The sequence below is a fragment of the Encephalitozoon romaleae genome, chromosome XI, assembly GCF_000280035.1.
Source record: "Encephalitozoon romaleae SJ-2008 chromosome XI, complete sequence".
NCBI lineage: Eukaryota > Fungi > Microsporidia > Unikaryonidae > Encephalitozoon > Encephalitozoon romaleae.
Window position 1 is genome coordinate 176,806 of NC_024905.1, and position 23,738 is coordinate 200,543.

Consider the following 23,738-nt stretch of genomic DNA (forward strand, 5'->3'; position numbering starts at 1 on the left):
GGCTTCTGATCCGTCCACTAATAGATTCTTAATGAAAATTTTTGTATTAGCTGAGAAAAGATTATTTGTGTATAATAAGCCTATGAAGGATCAAGTAATTCTGAGCGCACCTTCCATAATGAGAATAGTAAAAATAGTCCTGAAATGAAGAGCAACATCTGTGAGAGACTTCAAAATCCAGGCAATGAAGGAAACGTAAAGAAAATGCATCAAGAAAAGCATAAGAAAGCACTTAAATGCCTCTCTCAAAGGACAGTTGCATTGAAGATATCTTATAATGGGGAGGGATATAGCGGGGTTTCCCCCCAAAATGGGAGAAAGACTATTGGTGGAAATCTTGAGTATGCTTTGAAGGCCACAGGGTTGGGGGAAAAGTTGGTATATGCAGGAAGGACAGATTCAGGAGTGAGTGCAATAAATATGGTAGCATCTGGTGTTGTTATATCAAGAGTTTTGGAACCCAACAGAAGCTATGTTATTACGAAGGATGATCATAAGGAATATAAATATGATATAATGCTGAACAATTATCTTCCATCAGACATACGTGTAATTGGATGGGCACCTGTACCGGACACATTCAATGCAAGGTTTACATGTATACAAAGACAGTACAGATATTACTTCCATAAGGAAGGCCTTGATATTAATGAAATGAATCAAGCAGCATCTAGAATCAAAGACATCAACAATTTCTATTACTTCAGCAAGCACTCCGATAAAAATGCCCGGTATGAGAGGAAATTAGACGAATGCAGAATAATAGACGATGGGGATATATATTACCTTGACATAAAGGCCAGAGCATTTTTACATAACATGGTCCGAAAGATCGTCTGGGCTGTGCAGAAATCTGGAAAGGGTGAAGAATATGACATCCAAAGAATAGGAACATCAGAGCCATATCCGTTAGTCTTTTGTGGAGCTGTATACCCCTATGAACTTTCTTTCATCAATAATCTTCGCTGCTGCTCAGAACTCCGCTACAGGATGGAAAGAGACCAAATAAACTACAAGATATCAAGAGACAGGCTGGAGCATCTTGCCAATGAGCTGTCTAAGGAAGTAAGAAGTGATAGATAAATAAAAACTTTATTCCCTAACCTTTTCAATAATTTCCTTGACAACTGTTCTTCCCTTTTCTGTCAACATATCCTTAGGATGTTCATTTATCCATCCCATGTTCTTCAGATTCTCGAGTACGGAAACACCTATCTCTGGATAAGCATTGACATACTTGCTAGGCCTGCATCCTCTGTTCTTGCGTGACCCATATCTCTTTGCAAGAAACTCAGGTGTGACAGCTCCTTTGATTGAGATTTGCCTCACAATTGAAGCCATTCTTGTAAAGTACCAATCATCCTCAATAGGTGCTTGTTCCTTTCCTTCTCCAGTTTTCATGATATCATAATCCTGAAGAGGGACTACCTTGTTGGTTGACTTGAGATAAGACTTGAGCGCGTCATTAAACTTCTCTGGCCTAACCTCGTAGATCTCTTCAATCATCTGGGGTGAAAATTTTGCCACCATCAAAATCGCATGCCTCACGAGCAATTAGAGTTTGCCATAAAGCCCCGAATGCAGCCTTTGTACTTCATATCGACAAAATTCTGTGTTGTTCCACATGTGATAGATGCCCAGTCGGTTCCTTCCACAGACAAGAATGTGAAGATATACATCGACGATATCTTGTATAAGGATTCCGCCTATGAGGGGGGACTTGACCTCGAGATAAAGGAATTCTGTGCCCTTTCCAACATAAAAACATGTCTAGGATTCAGGAACAAGCCCAACACTTTAGTTTCGAAGAGGGGGCACTACAAACTCAAGAGGCAGAAGTATGAAGAAATACTTGAAGTCCTGAAGCCAGACTACTATGCAGACTTTGACACGGGAAAGATTTTTATAGACGGGAATGAATTGATAGAACCTAAGGAGGTCGAAGAATTCATAGAATTGTTGAACAAGGGCCATTTGGTTTTTGGGACTGAGTTCATCAACAATCTTGTCAATCAGGGGATGATGATGAAATTTGATGGATGTAGACTTGATGTCTGTGGAATATTCGATTGCAAATGCTGTGGAGACTTGTCTGCAGGATATTTGAAGTATCTTTGGAGCATCAAGGAGATGAATGCGCTTACATATCTTGCAATACACAACTATAATGTCCTTGATGAAGTATTTGAGGCTATAGGGTCCAACAAAATAAGTTACCGAGAAGTAGAGATGGGGGACAGGATCTGAATCGGACCTATTTTCACAAGACATCCCCGATTATAATATGTCTTATTCTTTCAGATACAGTCAAAAATTTAATAGATTGTAAAATATTTACCCCAAATGGGTTTAAGTGTTGTCTCGGTGGATCAGTTTGTAAACTTTGCTTTGTCAATAGTATCGATGAAGGTTTCAGGGAAACCGATGTTCCAAACACCGAAAGCGATATGGATACTGAGAGGGGCGTATCTGTGCTCCAATCTTATTCAACTCGTATTTTCACTCTACATAATGCAGAAGATCAAAAGTACAAATGACAGCCGTAAAGTTAAGATAAAGAGGGAGGCAACCCTCTTCAAGGATAACAACGAAGAGGAAGAGGAGGAAATGACCTATGCCAGCTATGACGAATCCGAACTCACCAAGGTCAGCAGAACAGCCGTGATACAGTTTTTGATCATCACTGTGCTTCATTTGAAGTGGAAAGTCATTCAGCCATTGTTTGTTCAATCATTTGTTCCAATAAGAAACCTTCTTCTTAATCCTCTATATACTGCATATGTCTGGAACAAGCCTGTTCTAAGGCCGTTTGAAGCAAATATGCTATTCCAGAAGGCACCTGCGGTATCTGAGAAGAAAAGAGTCAAGGAAGACTGATTAAAAAATCCATAAATGTTTTCTTGCATCTCTATAATTTGTCCCTTATTCCAAAGAATTTCTGCCTACACACCTTCCTGGAAGAAAATAAAAGTTTGGCCTTGGTTTTAATCCCTATATGGGAGATGAGATAACCCAGGAAAAGAGCGAAGAAGCAAGCACAGCAGAAACTACACAGACAAGCCTATATGGCGAGAGTGACATTATCCAAGAAGAAAGGAACATAATCCGTGTGAAGGTTCAACAGAAAAAGGGGACAAAAAAGGTAACCATCATCGAAAACATACCAGGGGAGCTTAGAGAGAGCCTATTATCCTCTCTCAAAAAAGAAATGGGTTGTGGCGGAATACTACTTGATGATAAATCATCAATCCAGCTGCAAGGAGATAAGACAAATATGGGGATTGTCGGCTACCTAAAGAGATACATCAAGGACTGCAGGGTCGAGTTGAATGGAAAAGTCAGATGAGAGCACATGATATTCCATAGGTAATAAAAAGTGGCTCTTGAATTAAAACGAGTTCATTAATCTTTCAATAGAGTCAGTTTGTGAAGTCTAAAGGCTCAAAGAGAATCCTTTCTGGGGCTTTGAAGACTCTAGATGTCTTGTGTTTGAAAAGCTCGTTAAGAATATCAAAGTCATACCTTTTACCTATTCTTTTCTTGTTTTTGTTTCTAATCTCAAACTCGTGTAGCTTGTGTTTCGAACTACACATCTCATCTTTTGTTAGAATATCCTTCTGGGATCTATTCTCGTGTAGATACATGCAATCGCTGTTTTGGCATATTGCATTCCTCAGATAGAATGTGCAATATTTTGTTGTTCCATAGGTGCACTTCAAAACCTTTCCATCCAGAAGGCTTTCGTCGACCTCTTGTATACAAGTTTTTGCTTCTTCGTCTGTACTATACGTGATATAGGCACTGGCTGTGGACTCGAGTGATGAAGTCCTCTTATTGACTACTATTTTCTTAATCGCTCCAAATTGTCCAAAAAACTCATGTCTACTCAAGACACCCTCATCGGCGTACTTCTGTGGGATGCATATTATGTACACGAGGTTCTTCTGTATCACTCTTATGTTGGAGAAGCTTCCTCCTGACTGCATAGAAGCTATTAGCATTGGGTCTTTAGGCATCCTTGGGGATTGCCTGCAAAATTTAATATTTACTCTTGGATACCAATAGGTTCAAGCAGCCCTTGAAGGACGGGCTTTGTTCTTCTGCCATTCCGGCTTCTAATCCAACTTTAGTAATTACAAAAAAATCTTGGCACCAATAACTACCACTATCGTTTAATCCCTGGATATAGAGTAGCCTATAAGAAGTAAATAAAAAGAAAACCTTACCAGATGAAATACACACAAATACCCTTGTCATATTGCTTTAATTCAAAAACACCCCAGCATCAATATTGTGTACAGCCTTTCCAACCTCAAGAACCCATATCTCGACGTTTTCACTGGTCAAAGCATCGTCTTCTGGGTGAGCATTCTTTAAAGCCATAATCCCAACTCTTACAAGCTCCTCAGTGTTCATGTTCTCATATTTCTCACAGTATGCTTCTAGTACAGTCCTAGACGATTGCGACCTGCATCCTATGCTCATTCCATTAACCTCCCGGGCATACCCTTTTGGATTAAATTCAACCAACCTTATTCCTTCGTACTCTGTCATATAAAGTCCAGAAACCCCATAGAGCCTTCTTCCATCAACTATTGTTCTTTCAAATGTATCCCTTAACAAATCCTCAAACACATCTAGAAAATGTGTTGGTCTTCCCTTAATGATCTCCTCTCTGATGCTTTTATCGATCAAGTAATCCACAATCTGCTCCCCATCATTAGTAATTCCGGAAAACGTAAACAGAGACCTCTTGTCGATAGAAAACACTTTTTTTTGAGCATCGGCAAGTCTTGACCTCTTCTCATTATGAGCTATCAAGATACCAACCTTTTTGTTTCTAAGCCCAACAACCGTATTTCCAAGCTCTGTAGTTTGCTGAATGAAATCCAGCTGCTTCACACAGCCCTCAGGGTTGAATATCTTAAACATGTTGTATCTTGCCTGAGAACCCATCTCAACTGGGGCTTGAAGTCTTAAAAACATTAAACGCCATCCCATTTATTTGGAGTTTCTAAGCTCTAGGATATGATAAACTTCACATGCTCTTGTAGCACCGGGATGTCCATGCCCTCAACAAACTTATTTAAGGATTCAGAATATAACCGAATCACGTCATCCATGGGGCTCCTTATACTTCGTTCCATTGCAGATTCATTCAATTCCCTAAGCTCCTTAAAGATCTTCTCCACAAAGTTGAGCATCCGGAATCCTTCATTGAAATAAAGAGAATCTGTTGGCGATACCCTCAAAACTTCCTTGAAGTATCCCTTGATCCTCTCCTCCAGATCCTCCATTGTCTCCATTCTAGGCGCCTCCTCAAGTCTCTCGAATATCCCAGCCCCTGTCCTACTTGTAAACAACTTAAATGTGTCCTCTCGTACTATAAGATCCATAACCCTATAAAGCATCATCCTAGGGGTTCAAAAACACCTCTCAAAAGCTCATGTCATATATACAAGTTTATTTAAAATGACATACATATCCTCAGAAGAGCTTGGCTAGCAATCTCGTCCATCTCGTCGAAATCATCCTCGTCAAATGACCTTGCATTTGAAACGTGCTCGGAAATGTCCTGAACACTACTGCTTCTCTTTGTCTTTTGACTCATATTTGCCTGAAGAGAAATCCCCAAAACACTGCTCTCCTTCCCATACCTTATTTCTTGGTTCTTGTGGAACTCATCGATCGAACAAAACATACTTCTCCTTCTTACTTTTTCACTCCTCCTTTGTATCGATGAGTTCCAGTAGTTCTTTATTGCATTATCCGTCCTTCCGGGAAGGTACTTCGCTATCTCGGACCACCTGTTTCCAAACTTTGAATGAAGTTCAATTATCAATGCCTCTTCTTCCATAGTAAATGGCTTCTTGGTGATCTGTGGGTTGAGATGATTATGCCACCTTTCTCTGCATTGCTTACCAACTCTGCTTCCTAACTTCTTTGCAATAAAAGACCAATTTTTTGGTGAAAACTCTTTTACTAGCTTTAACAGCTTCTCATCCTCTTCATGTCTCCATGGACCCTTAACAAGCTTAATGCCTGTGTCCTTTTGATTCTGTGATAACTGATCCAACGAAGCCATAAAGCGGCATACTCCCAGGGTTTATATTCTTTTGTTTACAAAAATTAAATTCAATGATATATTTGACATAATTTTAGTTCTAAGATTTAATCACGCCTCAAATTGCTACTAATAAATTTATACGAATTCCCGGGCTTCACATAAATAAATGCAAACGCCTGCCTCTTGACGGCAATACTCTAGTTTTTCGTTACTAGGATTGAAAGATGATCATATGGATTACATAATATCCATTAAGTTCTCTATGAAAACTACCTATTTCAGGATGTGTGGGCACCCGGCTCCCCCTCACTTTCCTAAACCAGTAGGCTTTAATTATTGCGGGAAAACCTTTATGGGCCTTCACCACAATGTGCACTGGTAATTGGAAGCACTGAAGGGCAATTAATTCAGCCAGTCTAAAGCCTATTGGATTTTCGAACTGCACATCCACTGCAAATAAACAATACATTTTCCGAGTATCAAACTCTATCTCTATAATACTCATACTCTCCATTTCTAAAAGACTCTACCACATATGAAACAACCTTTTCAACATCTACCTCTTTAGAATCCAGCGTTCCTATAAATTCAATGAGTTGTTCGCCTTGAAGCTCCAATATCTTTCGAGCAAAAAACTTAAGAATCCCAGCAGCAAAGAATATGAAGGCAGAGAAGTCGAAAAACAAGAAGAAGTCCCACATCCTCAAGACTAGCTTGATGTCAAATCTTGTAAATAGGGTCAGATACCACCCAACAGCATAAACTCCAATATCTATGTTTTGGTGTAGAAGGTGGCCATACACCTCGGGTATCAAAGCCTTGAAAACCTCGTCTTGAATTCTTTGCACACGAGGAACCTTACTCAGCTTCTTATCAAATAGGGCCTCTAGATTGTTGTTTTTGATGATGCTTACAAGCATCTCAAAGGCCTCCTCCTCAGGAAAATACATAAGAAGTAATGCTGCGACACTGGACATCCCTTGGCAATACCCAACCTCAGGGTTGTAGTTTGAATATGCCGTGAGGATGTTGAATAGTTCGCATTGGCCTCTACCATACTCTTTATTAAAGAGAAAATGCCTTCTGAAAGTCCTTTGGACATCCACATGGATCTGATGCTCGTACCCACTTTTTTTAGATATTAAGTTTGAATAGTTGAAGCCAGAAGCTTTTTGTGTGAATAGCCCCCACAGTCTGTACTTCAAGGAGAGGGGTATGCCTTGATATATCAGCTTTCTTGCACCTTCACTCTTCCGCAGCTTTTCTCCGTTATTCCTGCATCTTGCTATAAGGTCATACCATTCGTTTTTGATGGAGATATGGCTGTCTTTTGGCTGAGAGTTGAAAGCATCAACAACAAATCCATATTCGTTTGTACAAAAGACCTCCTCAGACATCCCGCTGGTGTTATAAAGCTCTCTTATGCATCTTTCGTTCTTCATGTTGTTTTCGGGCTGTATTTTTATAAATAGAGGATCTGAAACACTAGAGAAATGCCGATGGATACCTCAAGAAGTCACCGCATTTTCTTGGAAGTTCTATGTTAGACTTCAATTACATGTACATTCCTGAAGAAACCATATTTGTCTAGATATTTAGCCTGAAACAATGCAAGAGATCTACTGTAAATTAAGACTCTCTTGGGGAATAAATGCATCATAAGAGTACGGTCAAAAAGACATTCAAAGTCGTGTTCTTCTTTATTCAAGCACTAGTGTTTATTTCTGGGGTTGGAGGATCGATAGTCGGAACAACTGTTTATCTAACAGCTCACGAGTTACTTCAGATACCTGAAAAGGTCCTTGTTATTTCGTATTTGCTAAGCATATTAGAAGTCTTATCAGCCATACTTGGATACACGGCACTGGTATCAAGAAGGAAGCTTCGGATGCTTGTCTATGTCTTAATCACACTCATTCTCATGAACACGCAGGCCATGATGGCAGTCAAGGGTTGGACTATTTATGAAAGGTCACGTGCATGGGGTGATTGGAGATGGAGCTCATTGACAGAAAATCAAAGAAGCTTTGTTCAAACAAAGTTCAAGTGCTGCGGGTTTTCCAATCCAACGGATAGAAGCGGGCCTAACTGTGGAGGAGGAAAAGGTTGTGCGGATGTTGTCTATAAGCTCTCTAGAAATGTGTCGGTACTTATGCAGAGGATATTAATGTTTCTATTCTTTTTTGAATCTGTTGGGATTGGAATATTAAGCATGCTAAGACTTAGAAAGTGATATTCTGGATTCCAAATAAAAAATAGGTGGTTAACTCTCATTTGAACGTGGTTTTTTGCAGTCACAAATCAAGGTATGCTCTGATAGTGGAGAGTCTAGGTGATACCTAGGCAAGAACTTATAGTTTAAAATTTTTCCCCCTTACAATGCAGCAAGAGAATAGAAGGAAGCGGATTCCAGGTATCCATTCATACCTAGCGGTTATAGGAGAGCTGAGGCAGGAGTTAGGGAAGGTGACTGCATCGATAAACGACCTTCGTGATAAGATATCATCTATTTATAAGCAAGAAAGAGAGAATTCGCCAAAGAACGACCTTTATAAGAAACTGGATGAACTAGGTAGTGAGATAAAGTCATTGAAGGAAGATAGGTCTAAGGCATTTAATTCCAAGAGCGAGGCATTGGGAGCATATGAGACCATCAAGGGAGAGGTCCAGCCGGAAAAGGGAAAGAAGATGATGAGTGCACAGGAGATTGACAATCGTATGAGAGAGATAAACCTTAAATTGATTTCCACCAAGTGTGATTCCAAAATGGAAAAGATGTTTGAGTCGGAGATTGAGAATCTTAGAAAACAGAAGAAGAACATTGGGGTGCTAGAACAAAAGAGTAAACTCGCTTTAGATATGAAAGCCAAGCTTGATGTGTTGAATAGTGAAATTAAAGATTTGAGCCAAAGGATAGCTGAAAAGCAGTCTATTGTAGATGGAATCAAGGCTGAACTGAAGGAGATCAACGACCAAGAAAAGCCTAAGAATCCCACGATCGAGGGATATGAGAAGAATATTCAGGCACTCAAGAGTAAGAGAGGTGAACTTTCTGAGAAAATAAAGGCGCAACAGGAGAAAATTAGGGAAAAAGAAATTGAATATGACAAGTTTTTGGAAGAGATGGCTATTGCACAAGCACTTGAGAAGCAAAAAGAAGAGATAAAGCAGAGAATAAGTGCTCTTGAGGAACAAAAAAATGCTCTTTCAAAAGAGGAATCAAAGCTTAATCCCTCAAAATTTGATTCTATCATATTTAGAATGGGGTCTCTTGATCTATCTGGAGAAAAGGTTAGTCTTCCTGTCGACTTGGCTCTCTACTTGAGTCAGCACAAGATCCCTATTCCAACATCTCCCGGTCAAATGAATCCAACAATCGAGGTCCTCAAGTCTCAAAAGAAAGACTTTGCAAGCCAGGTGGTTGAGAAGAGAAAGGAATTTGAAAGCAGAATTTCTGATCTAGAAAGAAAGATATCTGAAGAGAGAAAAGTTTTGACGGCCATGCCTCCTACTGATGTAAGGGTATTGAAGTTCAAACGCGATTAAACTTTATTGGATTTTGCGGTTTGATTTACTAAACTTGCAAGGACCAGACTTCTCTGGATAGTTGAGGGGCCTTCAAGACGTCATGGTTGGTGTTAATTACTTCCTTTTAAAGGCCTCCTCTGTCATTTATTGCCATTATTATGGCACATGCGATGAATATCTTCTTTGCTTAATTTGTGCGCCACCGGGATGATACCAACTACTTCTGGAGCAGGAAGCTCAGATGGTCTTGGCGAATAATAAACCCCTGCATACCTCTCGTTCATCTTGTCGAGTGTTATTCTTGTTAACATATTTTCTCTTTTGTTTTCCCTCCCCTGCGACTTATTTTGTTTTATATACATCACAGTTTTTGGAGAATCTTATTGGTGCAATGCCCACCTGTTGGATGTATGCTCACTAGTGTACATAAAAGATGGTATGATGTCAACTAGACAAAGTTTTTCATCTAAGTATAAAAATATAAAAAAAAATCGCCCTACTTACCATGTGGAGATGAAGCAGCCTTCATTGCTGCTTACATCCTGAATACGTAATTCTCACTACACAAAATGGAGCAATGCGTATTCATTTGGGAGATATCCCGCCACAAAATTTCTTTCCCGGGAGATCAAGCAAGATTTGCTTTCTCCTTATCATTTAAAGTATATAACTCCAGAGTTCTTAAGATAAGGCGATTCAGCTATTTAATTCCTCTTTTTTGTCAAAGAGAAAGAATGGGGGTGCGGAGCTCAGAACATCTTATTAGATTGTCTTGCCTTAGCCGATGTAAGCGAATAGATCCAATCGATCTTTTGCGAAAAAGGAGGACGCCCTTTTCAAACATTTATGAAAACACCCTTCAAATTCGTCAAGGCCGGCACTAGAAATGAAGAGAGAAGAAATAGATGATAGCAATGACTGCCGTGTCCACCATGCAGATTTCAGGGAGATCAGAAATAGGCCCATATCTGCACCTCCGGTAGATAAGTTTTTCATAGAGGATGAAGTGGAACTTGGCGACATCCAAACAGATCTGAACTATTCTATTTTTTACAGGAGAAATTGTAAAAATGAGCCTCGGCTGCAGCCACCAAGCTTCTTTATAAGAGGGCAAAGTGGATATTGGACAAGCCAGTATGATGACCTGATAACCAAAGCATTCTCGAACACAGGGTTTCTTGATGTAAAGATGCTTCGAGATACTTCTTTTGAAACGGAAAGCAATAGGTCTCTTGCAGAAAGAATTGACGAAGACTATCCAGAGTCAGAGAAGAGTAGTGAGTATAAAGGCACTTCAAGGGCAACTACACCAATAGGAAATATGAATGTACTGGATACTGAGGTGTTCAGTGCAATGCTAAACCTCAAGGCTTCAAAAGGATTGGAGACTACACAAGGAGGATTCCACAGATCCTCGTCCCTAGCTGGAGATGTTGAAAGTGTTCCCATGGACAGTAAGTTCTTTAGAGAGCTTTTAGAGATTTATGAAGAGCAAGATGGGAAAGGATATAAAAATGTGTTTGGAGGAACATCGATGAAGGAAATATGCATAAGCATAAGCAAAGATCAAGAAGGGAGCAGATGCATACAGAGGAAAATGGATAATATCTCCAAGGAGGAGATTTCATGGTTCTTCAATAATATTGCAGATGCAGCCGCAGAGCTATCTGCTAATCTATTTGGGAATTATGTCATTCAAAAGATTATACCTCTCGTAACTGAGGAGGAAAGAACAAGACTAACAACCAGCCTGGTTGGGCAGATTCATCTTCTTTCTGTTCATCCATATGGGTGCAGAGTGATTCAAAAGCTGGTGGATGTTTCCCCTGATGTCGACTTTATTCTAGAAGAGGTGAAAGGTAACTTACTAGAGTTGATAGAGGATCAGAATGGAAACCATGTTATCCAGAAGTGTATAGAAAAGTGTAAGGACAGGAGGATTATTCTGCAACAATTCTCAAAAAACTCCTTGTTTCTGGCTACTCACAAGTATGGGTGCAGAGTTATCCAAAGAATGCTGGAGTTCTGCAAGGAGGAAGAGATCAAAGATATTGTAGAAATTCTTATAAACAACATAAAAACACTAGTCGATGATCAGTACGGAAACTATGTCATTCAACACATTTTGACAGTTGGGAAGGAAAAGGAAAAGAATCTGGTTATCGAAAAGATTATAGAAAAAAGCTATGAGCTTAGTAAATGTAAGTTCTCGAGCAACGTTGTCGAACAATGTGTTAAGCTCTCAAACAATGGACAAAGAGAACGGTTTCTGGAGAAGTTCCTAGAACCCGTAGGTTCCAAGCCTGGGATGTATTCCATGTGTATTGATATGTATGGAAACTATGTTGTTCAGCGTCTATACGACTCTTCCGGAGAAAACATACGAAAGGAGATTAAAAATGCATTGAGACCTTTTATCAGGGACCTCAAAAAGTCTCCATTTGCTAGGCATATTCTCTTCAAAATCAACACATGACAAGACTTACATGTAAAATTCCGAGAATAAAGGTTTAACAGACTCTTCCTCCTCTAAAGACTATTTGGGCTTCAAGAAGCATCTAGGGATAACCCCAATATGATCAAAGGTTTAAGTAATAAGGATGCTGTTGTGGCAATGGTTCTTTCAATGGTGGGGACGGGAATAACCTTTATGCCGTATGCATTCAAATCTGCAGGATACCTTAATGCAATATTTCTCATGATATTCTTTGCCATGGGGACGGCCGTATCCTGCTACTGTATTTCCTATGCAGCTAAATATTCAGGACATGAAAACCCTACATATTCGAGTATAGCATCCAGCATATCTACAACACTTGGATATATAGTCAACGTATCGATCTTCTTTAACGGATATCTTGCAGCCGTTAACTTTTATAGATACCTATCAGACCTGATTGTTGGAAACTCATATTACATACAGAACCTTACAAGTGATTATGAGAAGTCTAGAAAAGTTGTTGTTCTTATCCTTGCAGTTCCATTCTTGTATCTGTCCTCAAAAAAAACGCTGTCTGGGCTTGCCTTAACAACCTACCTAAGTATCGCATCTGTGCTGTACCTTGCATTTCTAATGGCATATCTGTTCTTTACTGTGGGAAGCACATTCGCTATTGGTGAAGTAAAGCCGTTCAATGAATCCTTAGGAGAGTCTGTTCCTTTTTTCATTTCTTCCATGGTATGCCAGGCAAACATGGTCAAGATATATGCAGAGATGGAGAACAAAAGCAACAGAAACATCATGATCGTGTCCTTAGGTGCTGCTACCGGCGGAATGCTTGTTAATTGTTTGATTGGGCTTTCTGGATACTTTGTGTTTGGAGATGGGGTGAGTGGAGAAATTATAACAGAACTTTCAGATATGAATAACCCAGTTAATAAGCATCTTAGGAGTGGATGGGATAAGAAAAATATCATGTCTGGAATGGCTGTTTACGGGATGATGCTGACATTGTTTGGAGGGTACCCAATACAGGTTAACCCAGTTGTTGATATGATATTCAAGAATCTTCCAGTAGAGAAAAGAACAGAAGTAAACAGAAAAGGAATAGTGATCCTGCTATTCCTGGTGGCTATCTTCCTAAATCTTATGCAAGAACTCAAGACAAAGGTCATCAAGAAGTTTCTTGGAGCCACCTTTTCCAATTCGGTAGCATTTGTATACCCGTTTGTATACTACTTATCTATAAAAAAAGAAAAGTCTCTTTTATCCACATCTGTGTGCATATTCATGATAGGAATGAGTGTTATGGTAAGCCTATATACAATTTTCAAGTCTCTGTAGATGAAGCAAGGCAAGACAATAAAACTTTATTCGACAGAAAATAGAAACTAGCTTAAGAAAGGGCCAGCACATGATATTATGTTCCTGTATCCAAACTTAACACATAAAAGAGGAGTGCTCTTTGTATAGTATGTCCCCAAACATCCCCCTTTATGATCGGCCCTATCCCAGAGCCTAACACTATTGTCTGCACCACAAGAGGCAAGGACACTTCCATAGAAGCAAAAGGACACAGAAAAAACAGTGTTCTCGTGGCCTACATACTTTCCTAAAAGCTTTGAGCTCTGAATATCCCAGAGAAGTACTGTTCTGTCCTTACTTCCACTCGCCAGAAACTTACCACAATGAGAAACATCTATACATGTCACCGTGTCAGTATGCCCACAAAATATCCTTACAACGGATGCTGTATTTATATCATGCATTCTCACCCTATGGTCTGAAGACCCTGTAAATAGATAATTCGAATTAGGATGGAACTTCACAGCAGTTACATCACTAAGAGAGGAGATTATAAGCCTTTCAGGCTTTGAGGTAGTGACAGACCATACAATAGCCTGCCTATCTCCTGCCCCACTTGCAAAGAAGTAGTCATTGGGTGCCACATCCACACACCAGACAGGAAATGCGTGAGCCTTGTAAACGCCGAGTAAACACAGAAGATCAAGGCTCCAGAGACATACAGTGCAATCCTGAGAACTCGAAACAAGAAACTTGTTTGAAGAAAAGAACTTTAGCCCGTACACAGGTCCAGAGTGTCCAACAAGCTTATAACTATTTCCAACCTCCTCAAACTTCTCTTCATTTAGGGTCTTGATATCAGACTTTGCAAGCTCAGAGCTACTCTTGAGCTTCTTCAAAGCCTCGTTCGTTAATGAATATACTTCTATGTAACTATCCTTGAATCCACATGCCATCAGCTTTAGATCATTACTGATTTCAGCTGCCGTAAGACCTTCATAGGTGTTATGTATTGTGTAGCAACAAATACTAGGGAGGTTGTTCTTATTCACTGCTACTCTTTTGCATAGATCTTTCAGCTTCTCTATTTCTGCATTTATCTGAGATGCATTGGGCTTATAGGGTGAATCCTTAGGCTTCATTTCTCTTTGCTTCCGAAGCTGCAATACATATGTCTCAAGATGATCATATCTGTACTGCTCGTCCCCAAGTATTGCATCTTCACACTCTCTAGAGACCAGGAAGGTAGTCAGATCTATTTCAGCATCAACAACGCTTGTCTCAATCCCCTGAGCTCTGTCCTCGCTCTTCGGCCCAACGTACACCTTAATGTCCAGATGCTGGTTAAGTATCTTCAATATGTATGTTAGGTTTCTTTCTTCGAGAAAGTTGATGAGGAGGTCAAACGCATATCTCCCCATGGACAAATGGTATTTAGAACTCTTAAAGGTATAGGCAAAGTTGTTCTCATGAATATGCTGTATTGTATAAATACTTTCGAACTGCTTTATCTCTTCAGATTTGTTATAGTGATCATTCCTATACTTCTCAAAAAATTCCTTTGCTTCGTCGGTCTTGTTCTGCTGTATCAAATCAAAGTAAATGTGAATAAACAGAGGATACAGAAGAGGAAGGAGATCATTCTTAAATAGATCAAGGGAATCTTCAATCCAAGTCTTAAGACTAACATAAGACGCCTCCATTTGGTCCTTAGATGGTGATTTCGTTGAAACGCTCTCCCTAATATTTTCAGACATATCGGGGTTTCCTCTGAAAATTTTAGTTTCCATGTTCTTAGATAGAATCACACCGAGAATAATCATCTATAAACAGCATTTCAACATCAGTGTCATGTGCATATCTTCAGCAATGTAACACCCAAATCACTAACAGATTAGTGGCAATAACTTTATTCTCAAAATATGTGCCTACTTCTCACTGTCTTTAGACATTCTATAACCGTCCCTCAATAGAGCTCATAAGAGATTTAAAAAGAATCAGAAAAAAGAATACTGTTTGCCTTTGTCATAAATGGATAGACTATTGTTCACAAGAGCTATATGGGAGTAATATACGTATTTATTGCCACTAATTCACCTCTAAGAAATATTTAGTTCCTCAACCCAAATTTCTTGAATGATTCCTTTCATGATTATACGAGTATACGAGTGAGTGTAGGATAAACCTTATTTTGTTTCCAAACTGGAGGAGCTGGAGGAGCTGGAGGAGCTAGAGAAGCTGGAGGAGCTGAAGGAGCGTACAGATGTCGATCATTCGTATATTGATGATTTGAACTTTGATGTTTGGGTAATCTACTGGATGAAGATCGGGTATTAGAAAAATGGCTAAGAATAGAAGTAAAAATGAAAATTGCTACTACAAGGATAAGTATACCGATCATGATTTTTAAAAGTCTTTGGCTATTCTTTTCTGAGGAAGAGCTTTTTTTTAAGTCTCTTGTGCTCTGCAGAATAGTGTAATGTTTATGTGTTCTTCTTCTTCTCCTATCTCCTTCCATTCTTATTATGCCCTACTTGTTAGAAAAATTTTTAAGATTTAACATTGCAAGAGAGATTTTCTGGGTATTTATAGGCAAGAAAAGTTTAATTATCAACACCATCAAAGAAGTCAACAATGATAGAATATGCTTTATCTGAAACCGTTCTGTCACCACTGTCTTGTAATCCCTCTATTGCATCAACTATATCAGCCTCGACCATCTTCTCGTATATGGGGTTTTTACCGTATCTGAGTTCCCATTGCCTTCCTCCATTCAATGCATATCTGAAACAATCCAGTATCTGGCATTGCATTTCTGGAACATTGGGAACCACATCTAAATAGCTCTGTAAGGCATCGATAAAACCGTTGTCCATAAGGATCTTAAGCCATTCAAACTTTGTATCAGAGTTGGTGGGAAGATTATTACAATGATACATTAGATTTAGCACGGCCCAGCACGCCTCCTTCCTTATGAATAGTTCATATGATGACATTGAATCAATAAGCAGAGGGACAAGATCCATATCTACAACAGCTTTTGCGTGGTCAGCCGTGCCTGCAGTGATGTTTGACAGTGTCCAGCATATTTCTTTTCGAAGTCTTGGCTGCTTTTTATTTTCCAGTCTATAAAATACAGGCCTAAAGAATTTCATGAACCCCATTCGAATCAAAGCACTTGTTTGGTCATCAGACCCAGTGGCTATGTTTCCTATCATCCTTATTATTGGAGATATTGCGCACAAGCATATTTTTGCATCCTCTGCAGAATAAGATATTCCAACAAGCCTATTGGTAAGAGCCTCTAGAAGAGAGTATGTCCTGCTCATTGTTCCACTACTAAGCACAACATCACTGCATTGGATGCTAACATCCACAATGTAACTAAGCGCCCAGTATGCATCACTAACTATTTCCGGGTCTCTTATATTAATCAGCTTGAAAAGAACATCCAAGGATTTTCTCATATTCTGCTCATTTGGTGGAGGATTTCTTCCTCTATTGAGATTTGAAAGAAGCCAAGTGAGATTTCTAACGATTTTTATGTGGATTGCACTCCCGTGAAGCTTTAAGAGTAGTCCAAGAACAGTATCAAGAGCACCTGTTTCAAGTATTATGTCTCTCATCCCCTCAGAATCTCCAGCTATGTTTCCTAGGGCCCATACGCTTTGATCCAGAACTGCATCATTTGTGTCCAGCAGCATCTGGATCAAGAGGGGAACTGCCCCACAATCAATGACTACCTTTGTTTGCTGCGTGGTTCCTGATGAGATATTTGTTATGACCCATGCAGCCTCTACCCTAATCTTATTTATTATATCCATGGCAACACTAAATTCAGGCATGTCCTGCTGTATCCCTGACACAGGAATTCCACCCATCATCATTTCGGACGATGTCAAAAATGATATGTCCATAAGCTCTATAAATCTAGGCACACATCCAGAATCTATGACTGGCTGGATTGGAGGAGAGTCCTCGACACTTAGGAGTGATCTAAACTCATAAACACCTTGGTGGGCTTGCTCCAAATCATTGCTAAATAACTTTTCTTTCATTGGAATGAAGTTTGAAATGGCAGATGCAGAAACAGAAAGATTTCTCTTCTTGCTCAGAAGCTCTTCCTTCTTTTGTTGTCTGAGTTCGACTTGCTGCTCCTCTCTCATCTTTCTTCTATTCTCTGTTGTTTTACTATCAAACATATAGGACCTGGCCATTTTGATGGGTTCAAAATTTACTCTTCCTAAAGCCATTTCGAACAGAATGAGTGCTAAGAGTAGACATCAGCAGAAACTTCTTTTATGAATCTTGTGTCTATAAAGCCAGTTATTTTGAAATAAAACATTTCTTCCTCACACCCTGGTCAGGATGATAGGAGGCTTGAAAAACTATGTAGAAAAACCCACCTTGCCCAGTCCTACACTTCCACATCACCCATTGTCCAGAAACTCGGCCCAAAAAGGGATATTTTTCGATGTCCAATCAACCACACCTGTTGATCCAAGAGTTCTCGATGCTATGCTTCCGTTTTACACGACAGTATTTGGAAATCCACATTCAAGAACACATAGATATGGATGGCAAGCAGAGGCTGGGGTCGAAAAGGCCAGATCTCAAGTTGCCTCTCTAATTGGATGTGATCCAAATGAAATAATATTCACCAGCGGGGCAACCGAGAGTAACAACCTAGCGCTTAAAGGCGTTTCTGGATTTAAGCTGAAAGAAGGAAAGCCCGTTCATATAATAACATTGCAAACAGAGCATAAATGTGTTCTTGATACATGTAGGAATCTGGAAGAGAATGGAATAGAGGTTACATATCTTCCGGTTGGGAAGGATGGAGTGGTTGATATTGAAGACATCAGAAGAAATATAAAAGAGAATACTGTTTTGGTGTCTGTAAGTGCTGTGAATAGTGAAATAGGGACAATCCAGCCATTGGGAGAGATAGGAAAGCTATGCAAAGAAAAAGGGGTTCTCTTCCATACCGATGCAGCACAAGGGGCGGGAAAGATGAAAATCGATGTTAATGAAATGAATATAGATCTTTTAAGTATGTGTGCTCATAAAATATATGGCCCAAAAGGAATAGGTGCCTTGTATGTTAGACGAAGGCCTAGGGTTAGGATGATTCCGCTAATTAATGGAGGAGGCCAGGAAAGAGGACTCCGGAGCGGAACAGTTGCATCTCCTCTAGCTGTAGGGTTTGGGAAAGCAGCAGAAATATGCTCGAAGGAGATGAAAAGAGACTTTGAATACATCAAAAAGCTTTCAGATAAGTTAAAGAGTATATTTAAAAAGAATATTGAAGGAGTGATCATCAATGGATCTGAGGATGGAAACCCAGGATGTGTGAACGTATCATTTCCATTTGTTGAAGGAGAAAGCCTTCTTATGTATCTTAAAGATATAGCCTTGAGTAGCGGAAGCGCTTGTACCTCTGCTTCACTGGAGCCATCTTATGTGCTAAGAGCATTGGGCAGAGATGATGAGGTAGCTCATTCTTCAATAAGATTTGGAATTGGAAGATTCACATTGCCCCAAGAAGTTGATGTGGTAGCAAGCAGGACTATTGAAGCGGTTAGGAAGTTAAGGGAAATGTCGCCTCTCTACGAGATGGTTAAAGAGGGAATAGATTTAAGTAAGATCAATTGGACTTCATAGCATTAAATATGTTAAAAGACATTATTCCGGTTATGAATTATGAAATACACCTTAAGAGGATTGGGGATATGCTAGTTGATAAGCGTTTTATAATCATGATAATTTAAATATGATAGTTGAGAAGCCAATGATGTTAAAGAATACTAAGATACGATTGGTCCGTTTTAATACAGAAAAAATATATAATCAAGAAAAACACTGAGTGCTTGATCATGGGATATATTAATATGAATAGCAACAATCTCATCAAGCCCTACGAAGGCAGTGAGCTTAATGATTTGGGCCGAAGATATAAAAAGGTCGGAGAAGAGGCTCTTAGGAAAAAGAGCCTTGGGGTTGTTATACTGAGTGGGGGACAAGGGACCAGACTTGGATCTGATGCTCCAAAGGGTTTATTTAAGATCAAGGGGAAAACATTATTTGAATGGCATATGGAAACAATAAGGGAGATTATAGATAAGTATAATGCAAACATAACTGTGTTTATCATGACATCCTCGTTCACAGATGAGGCTGTCAGAAATTACTTCCAGGGAAAGGATTTTGGCGTAAAAATACATTTCTTCAAGCAGAGGAACTCCTTGTGTGTGGGAACCGATGGAAAGCCCCTGGAATACTATGGAGGATATGCTGAGTCCCCCTATGGGAATGGAGATATATTCAAGGCCATACAGCAAGTGAACCTTGAAGGGATAGAAGCTTTGAATGTCATTTCCATTGACAATGTTCTTGCAAAGATCCTTGATCCTGTGTTTGTCGGAGCATTCTTCAGTGGGAACTACGATATCTTAAGCAAATCTGTGACCAAAGGAGAAAAAGAAAGTGTTGGAGCCTTTCTCATGGATGGGAAGCTTAGAATCAAAGAGTACGGTGAAAATGATGCAAATGGAGAAGGTATCCAGGGAAATATTTGCAATCACATGTTCGGAACATCGTTCATTAAGAAGATGAGGAACGTGGATCTTCCAGAACATAAGGCATTCAAGAAGATTGCATACACAATAGATGGAAAGCTTATAAAACCACTCAAGCCTAATGGATTCAAGAAGGAAACTTTTATATTCGATAGCTTTGAATATACTCATAAGAACGGGGTGATAAATGTTCCTAGAGAAAAAGAATTCTCTCCTCTGAAGAACGGGATGGATTCGTCTGTGGATAATCCAATGACTTGCGCACTAGCGGTTGAGAGGCATAGGATCCAAACATCGATACAATAAACCCTAAGTTAGATGTGATTCTACAAAGAATCCCTGAGATTGTATGCCATTTGCGCACCCTTCATAATAGCTTGTGAATATTCCGACCGCAAATACCCTATAATTACATTAAAATAGACTCCCATTAAACTCAGGTTTGTAAAGAATAGGTCCAACCCATTCCCAGGCACTCTTGCCTTCTATACAAGACTCTCTTATGTTAGAGTTTCTTCGGATCATTTTTTCTGCTTCCCTCCAAACCTTTCTATCAACTCCAAAGCAATCTTTAAGCTGCTCTATGTACACATGACTAGGAAAATTGGCATTTCTTGTAGATACGTATATTTGTCTCACCAAAACATCTGCAATGTCTTTGACTATCTTCTGTGCAGCTTGAAGCCTTTCCTTTTTCTTTTTCCTGAACATCCCGATTATTTTAATCATGATAATTATAATTGCTAATGGTGTAGATATCATGATCATCCTTCTAAAATAATACCTAAAAAACGTTTTCATCGATACCCTTGCATTTACAGAATATATCATTTCATTAGAGATGACGATACCAACCTCCTTCTTTAGTCTTTCTATTATTTCAGGGTCACTGGATAAAAGCTTTACCGGGACTGATTTTGTAGGGATCATTCCGTACATATAGTCTCCGCTTCTTCTTTCCAGTATTTTTTTCAATTCCTTTATCTTTTTTGACATCTCTTTCTCATGTCTATTGTCTTCTATACAATAATCCCTTAAAATCCCATGCTTGATTATAAATCCTTTATCACATGCCAGTCTTCCATTGTTAATCTTAGAGTGCTCTGGCAAGGGGATGCAAAAACGTCTACCATCCAAGCAGTATGGGCACATGAATCTGAAATACCCTGCAACAGCAAATCCAATGATCGAAAGAACCAGAAACCACTTATTTTTTTTACTTCGAGACCTGAACCTGGTGGCATTAATTTCCGTGAAATTGCTCGATGATCTAGGAGAAGAGTGTTCGGACTGTAATTCAGGTTTGTCGAGGGTTGGATCAGAGGTGAACGCCCTTTTCCTCACATCTGAGCTACTTCCCTGCTTCTCATTTCTTCTAGAAATAGATGAACGTCCGGAAGAAGATGAGTGAATAAAGGATGATGAAAAAGAGGAACCAGAGAAACCAATAGTTGAATTGTTGGCTGCGGACATGCCTGCAACAAGGCTCGAGCCACCTGGTGCCTCATCTTCCACAAAGCTGTTTCTTTTTTCTTGATTAGAAGGGGCCTTTTCTACAAAACTAGAGCTTTTTGGAGAGAAGTTTCTTGAGGTGCTTTCTTTTATCTCTTTCACGTCCTTTCTGGGTGTCCCGATGTCAGACATGGATGCTTCTGAATAAGGTTTTTTATATGGGTCTTCACCTTTACTATTTGTCACCGGGATGTCAGGAACTTCCTCGAAAACATACTTCTTTTTTGGAGACACATTTTGGAACGAATTTTCCATAGAGATATTCTTTCTTCTACTCATTAGAACATCAATACGTTTATAAATATTTTCCTTATATGCATCAATTAGCTCCGACTTCTTGGCTGTTAATGGGGGAATGGCCTCTACTCCGTTCTCATACATAATTTTACGTAGCTGTGTCTTTGTTAATTTGGTGTAGTCAAAATCCTTATTCAGGTAATCTTCTGGCACCATGTCCTTGGGCATCTTTCTAAGGGTGGTACAAATTTTGTTTATCAGGACTTCTAAGTAATATCCAACTTCATCTAGGAAAATCGGCAGTACCATGGTTTTCTGGCCATATCTAGTAGTTATACACAATTGATTTATTTAATCATTAGATCTAAAGTTCTCTTAGGAAAAAATCAGGAAAATATCAATAAAGATTTGAACCACTATTGTTCCAATGAAGATTATAGGTGCTTCGATACTTGACATGAGCCATATCTTTATCATGTCACCGACTACCCAGCAGAAGTAAACCTCCTTAGGGGATCTCTTAGGCTCTCTTTTTTGATTCTCTGGATTCCTTTCCTCTCTCTCGAGCATCAATTGTAGAAGATTAACAGTTATTTCAAGAGCCGATGAAAACCTTCCACAGTGCTCATAAGTTCCATAGAGAGCTCCATATAGATTTATGAAAAAAACGAAAATACACACTATTCCAAAAACACTTCCCTTGACTCCATACTTTCTGTAGAGTAGTTTGGTCGTTCTGTTCCCAAGTATCCTTGCTTCATAAGTACTTAGCGGCCTCTTGTTTATGGTTATCAGAAACATATGAAGTAAGATTGCGAAGACATACTGTGCCAAAAGAAACCTAGAGTATCTTTCGAAGCTGTAGTGGAATACCTTGAGTATGTTCGACATTATGAAGAAGGTTGAAATAAGTGGAGACAGGAGAATGTCTCTTGAAAGTATCTGTGGGATGTATCCAATCACTGGAGAAACAACAAAGCCAATGTACACCAAAGGATTATCTGTGCTTAATAGTTTTGTTGGATTCATAATGTTTTCAGGATAAACAAATATATGGGTAAGAAATCAGTAAATATCTAGCTGCTTGGATAAATCAAACAAACATATCCATCCATGGACCCTAATGATAAAGGAAACAGTAAAAGATAAAATTATGGAGATGTCTGGCGATTACAACAGATCGGAGGTCTCCTTTCTCTTAGACTACAATCTAGACGGGGGTAAGGAGTTAAGATATAAGGCATATATCCATGTTCTGAAAGAGTTGGGTGGAGATCTAAATGAAAGAAACCTTATCATGGGATATTCTGTGGAGTTACTACAAGCAGCGCTGCTGATAATTGACGATCTAATGGACAATTCGGAATTAAGAAGAGGAAAGCCATGCTACTACTTCAAGAGAGGAGCCAAAACACTTAAAGATGCTTTTTTTTTATTGGCAATTATAAGAAACCTACTAGATGAAAAAGCAAAGAATGCTTATTCAAGCTCAATATTCAAAACCTGTCTTGGGCAAACGCATGATACAATCAGAAAGACAAGATCGGAGTATAGTGTCAAAACATACACAGCTATAGCAGAGAGTAAAACAGGGGCATATACTTTCTACCTCCCGGCAATCCTTGGATATGTATCTGCTGGAAAAGAAGAGCCCAAACGTCTTTGGAACTTTTGCAATCTTGGAGCTTTGATCTTCCAGATGCAGGATGATTATTTGAATTTTTTTCCAGAGAAGTCTGGAAAGTCGATGAATGACCTTGAAGAGATGAAGTGTACCTGGTTTACTTCAAGAATATCGCATATGAAAGACCCCGCTGTCGAAAGGTACTTCTCCGAAGGCTTAGTAACACCTGATCTACTTAGTATAATTAGAGGGCTTTTTAGAGAATATTCCTCTAATCTCGACGAGTTGTTAAGCAGGCTTCTTTCTACAGTCGATGAGGATGAAAAGGCAGTGCTGAGTGTTTTCATTTCCTTTCTTGAATCAAGGAAAGACTTTTGATGGTGCAATCCTGAGTATTCAGGATACTTTTTGAATCTCTCAAAAAAGCTGGATAGTCCTGAAGTGATC

General features: G+C 39.3%; 21 protein-coding genes across 21 annotated transcripts; 11 read left to right on the forward strand and 10 right to left on the reverse strand.

The window, feature by feature from the left end:
* Nucleotides 1-144: 144 nt before the first annotated feature.
* Nucleotides 145-1,083, forward strand: EROM_111500 (tRNA pseudouridine synthase A; the record flags this gene model as incomplete). Its single annotated transcript, XM_009267353.1, has 1 exon — nucleotides 145-1,083. One exon carries the CDS (start codon nucleotides 145-147, stop codon nucleotides 1,081-1,083), a length of 939 nt encoding a protein of 312 aa, XP_009265628.1.
* A 9-nt stretch (nucleotides 1,084-1,092) lies between these two features.
* Nucleotides 1,093-1,506, reverse strand: EROM_111510 (40S ribosomal protein S19; the record flags this gene model as incomplete). Its single annotated transcript, XM_009267354.1, has 1 exon — nucleotides 1,093-1,506. One exon carries the CDS (start codon nucleotides 1,504-1,506, stop codon nucleotides 1,093-1,095), a length of 414 nt encoding a protein of 137 aa, XP_009265629.1.
* Nucleotides 1,507-1,578: 72 nt separating this feature from the next.
* On the forward strand, nucleotides 1,579-2,247 carry EROM_111520 (hypothetical protein; the record flags this gene model as incomplete). The annotated part of the gene is made up of 1 exon (XM_009267355.1): nucleotides 1,579-2,247. One exon carries the CDS (start codon nucleotides 1,579-1,581, stop codon nucleotides 2,245-2,247), a length of 669 nt encoding a protein of 222 aa, XP_009265630.1.
* Nucleotides 2,248-2,343: 96 nt separating this feature from the next.
* On the forward strand, nucleotides 2,344-2,877 carry EROM_111530 (inorganic phosphate transporter; the record flags this gene model as incomplete). The annotated part of the gene is made up of 1 exon (XM_009267356.1): nucleotides 2,344-2,877. The coding sequence occupies one exon, from the start codon at nucleotides 2,344-2,346 to the stop codon at nucleotides 2,875-2,877; it is 534 nt and encodes a 177-aa protein (XP_009265631.1).
* Nucleotides 2,878-2,995: 118 nt separating this feature from the next.
* On the forward strand, nucleotides 2,996-3,346 carry EROM_111540 (hypothetical protein; the record flags this gene model as incomplete). The annotated part of the gene is made up of 1 exon (XM_009267357.1): nucleotides 2,996-3,346. The coding sequence occupies one exon, from the start codon at nucleotides 2,996-2,998 to the stop codon at nucleotides 3,344-3,346; it is 351 nt and encodes a 116-aa protein (XP_009265632.1).
* A 73-nt stretch (nucleotides 3,347-3,419) lies between these two features.
* Nucleotides 3,420-4,016, reverse strand: EROM_111550 (ring zinc finger transcription repressor; the record flags this gene model as incomplete). Its single annotated transcript, XM_009267358.1, has 1 exon — nucleotides 3,420-4,016. One exon carries the CDS (start codon nucleotides 4,014-4,016, stop codon nucleotides 3,420-3,422), a length of 597 nt encoding a protein of 198 aa, XP_009265633.1.
* A 247-nt stretch (nucleotides 4,017-4,263) lies between these two features.
* On the reverse strand, nucleotides 4,264-4,956 carry EROM_111560 (20S proteasome subunit alpha; the record flags this gene model as incomplete). The annotated part of the gene is made up of 1 exon (XM_009267359.1): nucleotides 4,264-4,956. One exon carries the CDS (start codon nucleotides 4,954-4,956, stop codon nucleotides 4,264-4,266), a length of 693 nt encoding a protein of 230 aa, XP_009265634.1.
* Nucleotides 4,957-5,021: 65 nt separating this feature from the next.
* Nucleotides 5,022-5,414, reverse strand: EROM_111570 (hypothetical protein; the record flags this gene model as incomplete). The annotated part of the gene is made up of 1 exon (XM_009267360.1): nucleotides 5,022-5,414. The coding sequence occupies one exon, from the start codon at nucleotides 5,412-5,414 to the stop codon at nucleotides 5,022-5,024; it is 393 nt and encodes a 130-aa protein (XP_009265635.1).
* Nucleotides 5,415-5,467: 53 nt separating this feature from the next.
* On the reverse strand, nucleotides 5,468-6,085 carry EROM_111580 (Myb-like transcription factor; the record flags this gene model as incomplete). The annotated part of the gene is made up of 1 exon (XM_009267361.1): nucleotides 5,468-6,085. One exon carries the CDS (start codon nucleotides 6,083-6,085, stop codon nucleotides 5,468-5,470), a length of 618 nt encoding a protein of 205 aa, XP_009265636.1.
* A 461-nt stretch (nucleotides 6,086-6,546) lies between these two features.
* EROM_111590 (GTPase-activating protein) lies at nucleotides 6,547-7,509 on the reverse strand (the record flags this gene model as incomplete). The annotated part of the gene is made up of 1 exon (XM_009267362.1): nucleotides 6,547-7,509. The coding sequence occupies one exon, from the start codon at nucleotides 7,507-7,509 to the stop codon at nucleotides 6,547-6,549; it is 963 nt and encodes a 320-aa protein (XP_009265637.1).
* A 209-nt stretch (nucleotides 7,510-7,718) lies between these two features.
* Nucleotides 7,719-8,300, forward strand: EROM_111600 (hypothetical protein; the record flags this gene model as incomplete). The annotated part of the gene is made up of 1 exon (XM_009267363.1): nucleotides 7,719-8,300. The coding sequence occupies one exon, from the start codon at nucleotides 7,719-7,721 to the stop codon at nucleotides 8,298-8,300; it is 582 nt and encodes a 193-aa protein (XP_009265638.1).
* A 146-nt stretch (nucleotides 8,301-8,446) lies between these two features.
* On the forward strand, nucleotides 8,447-9,613 carry EROM_111610 (hypothetical protein; the record flags this gene model as incomplete). Its single annotated transcript, XM_009267364.1, has 1 exon — nucleotides 8,447-9,613. One exon carries the CDS (start codon nucleotides 8,447-8,449, stop codon nucleotides 9,611-9,613), a length of 1,167 nt encoding a protein of 388 aa, XP_009265639.1.
* An 868-nt stretch (nucleotides 9,614-10,481) lies between these two features.
* On the forward strand, nucleotides 10,482-12,071 carry EROM_111620 (Puf RNA-binding protein; the record flags this gene model as incomplete). Its single annotated transcript, XM_009267365.1, has 1 exon — nucleotides 10,482-12,071. One exon carries the CDS (start codon nucleotides 10,482-10,484, stop codon nucleotides 12,069-12,071), a length of 1,590 nt encoding a protein of 529 aa, XP_009265640.1.
* A 99-nt stretch (nucleotides 12,072-12,170) lies between these two features.
* EROM_111630 (putative amino acid permease) lies at nucleotides 12,171-13,379 on the forward strand (the record flags this gene model as incomplete). The annotated part of the gene is made up of 1 exon (XM_009267366.1): nucleotides 12,171-13,379. One exon carries the CDS (start codon nucleotides 12,171-12,173, stop codon nucleotides 13,377-13,379), a length of 1,209 nt encoding a protein of 402 aa, XP_009265641.1.
* Nucleotides 13,380-13,426: 47 nt separating this feature from the next.
* EROM_111640 (transcription initiation factor TFIID subunit) lies at nucleotides 13,427-15,097 on the reverse strand (the record flags this gene model as incomplete). Its single annotated transcript, XM_009267367.1, has 1 exon — nucleotides 13,427-15,097. The coding sequence occupies one exon, from the start codon at nucleotides 15,095-15,097 to the stop codon at nucleotides 13,427-13,429; it is 1,671 nt and encodes a 556-aa protein (XP_009265642.1).
* An 846-nt stretch (nucleotides 15,098-15,943) lies between these two features.
* Nucleotides 15,944-17,557, reverse strand: EROM_111650 (karyopherin alpha; the record flags this gene model as incomplete). Its single annotated transcript, XM_009267368.1, has 1 exon — nucleotides 15,944-17,557. The coding sequence occupies one exon, from the start codon at nucleotides 17,555-17,557 to the stop codon at nucleotides 15,944-15,946; it is 1,614 nt and encodes a 537-aa protein (XP_009265643.1).
* A 151-nt stretch (nucleotides 17,558-17,708) lies between these two features.
* Nucleotides 17,709-19,004, forward strand: EROM_111660 (cysteine desulfurase; the record flags this gene model as incomplete). Its single annotated transcript, XM_009267369.1, has 1 exon — nucleotides 17,709-19,004. One exon carries the CDS (start codon nucleotides 17,709-17,711, stop codon nucleotides 19,002-19,004), a length of 1,296 nt encoding a protein of 431 aa, XP_009265644.1.
* A 212-nt stretch (nucleotides 19,005-19,216) lies between these two features.
* On the forward strand, nucleotides 19,217-20,224 carry EROM_111670 (UDP-N-acetylglucosamine pyrophosphorylase; the record flags this gene model as incomplete). The annotated part of the gene is made up of 1 exon (XM_009267370.1): nucleotides 19,217-20,224. The coding sequence occupies one exon, from the start codon at nucleotides 19,217-19,219 to the stop codon at nucleotides 20,222-20,224; it is 1,008 nt and encodes a 335-aa protein (XP_009265645.1).
* A 108-nt stretch (nucleotides 20,225-20,332) lies between these two features.
* On the reverse strand, nucleotides 20,333-21,895 carry EROM_111680 (hypothetical protein; the record flags this gene model as incomplete). Its single annotated transcript, XM_009267371.1, has 1 exon — nucleotides 20,333-21,895. The coding sequence occupies one exon, from the start codon at nucleotides 21,893-21,895 to the stop codon at nucleotides 20,333-20,335; it is 1,563 nt and encodes a 520-aa protein (XP_009265646.1).
* A 147-nt stretch (nucleotides 21,896-22,042) lies between these two features.
* Nucleotides 22,043-22,696, reverse strand: EROM_111690 (hypothetical protein; the record flags this gene model as incomplete). The annotated part of the gene is made up of 1 exon (XM_009267372.1): nucleotides 22,043-22,696. One exon carries the CDS (start codon nucleotides 22,694-22,696, stop codon nucleotides 22,043-22,045), a length of 654 nt encoding a protein of 217 aa, XP_009265647.1.
* Nucleotides 22,697-22,790: 94 nt separating this feature from the next.
* Nucleotides 22,791-23,669, forward strand: EROM_111700 (farnesyl pyrophosphate synthetase; the record flags this gene model as incomplete). The annotated part of the gene is made up of 1 exon (XM_009267373.1): nucleotides 22,791-23,669. One exon carries the CDS (start codon nucleotides 22,791-22,793, stop codon nucleotides 23,667-23,669), a length of 879 nt encoding a protein of 292 aa, XP_009265648.1.
* Nucleotides 23,670-23,738: the final 69 nt, after the last annotated feature.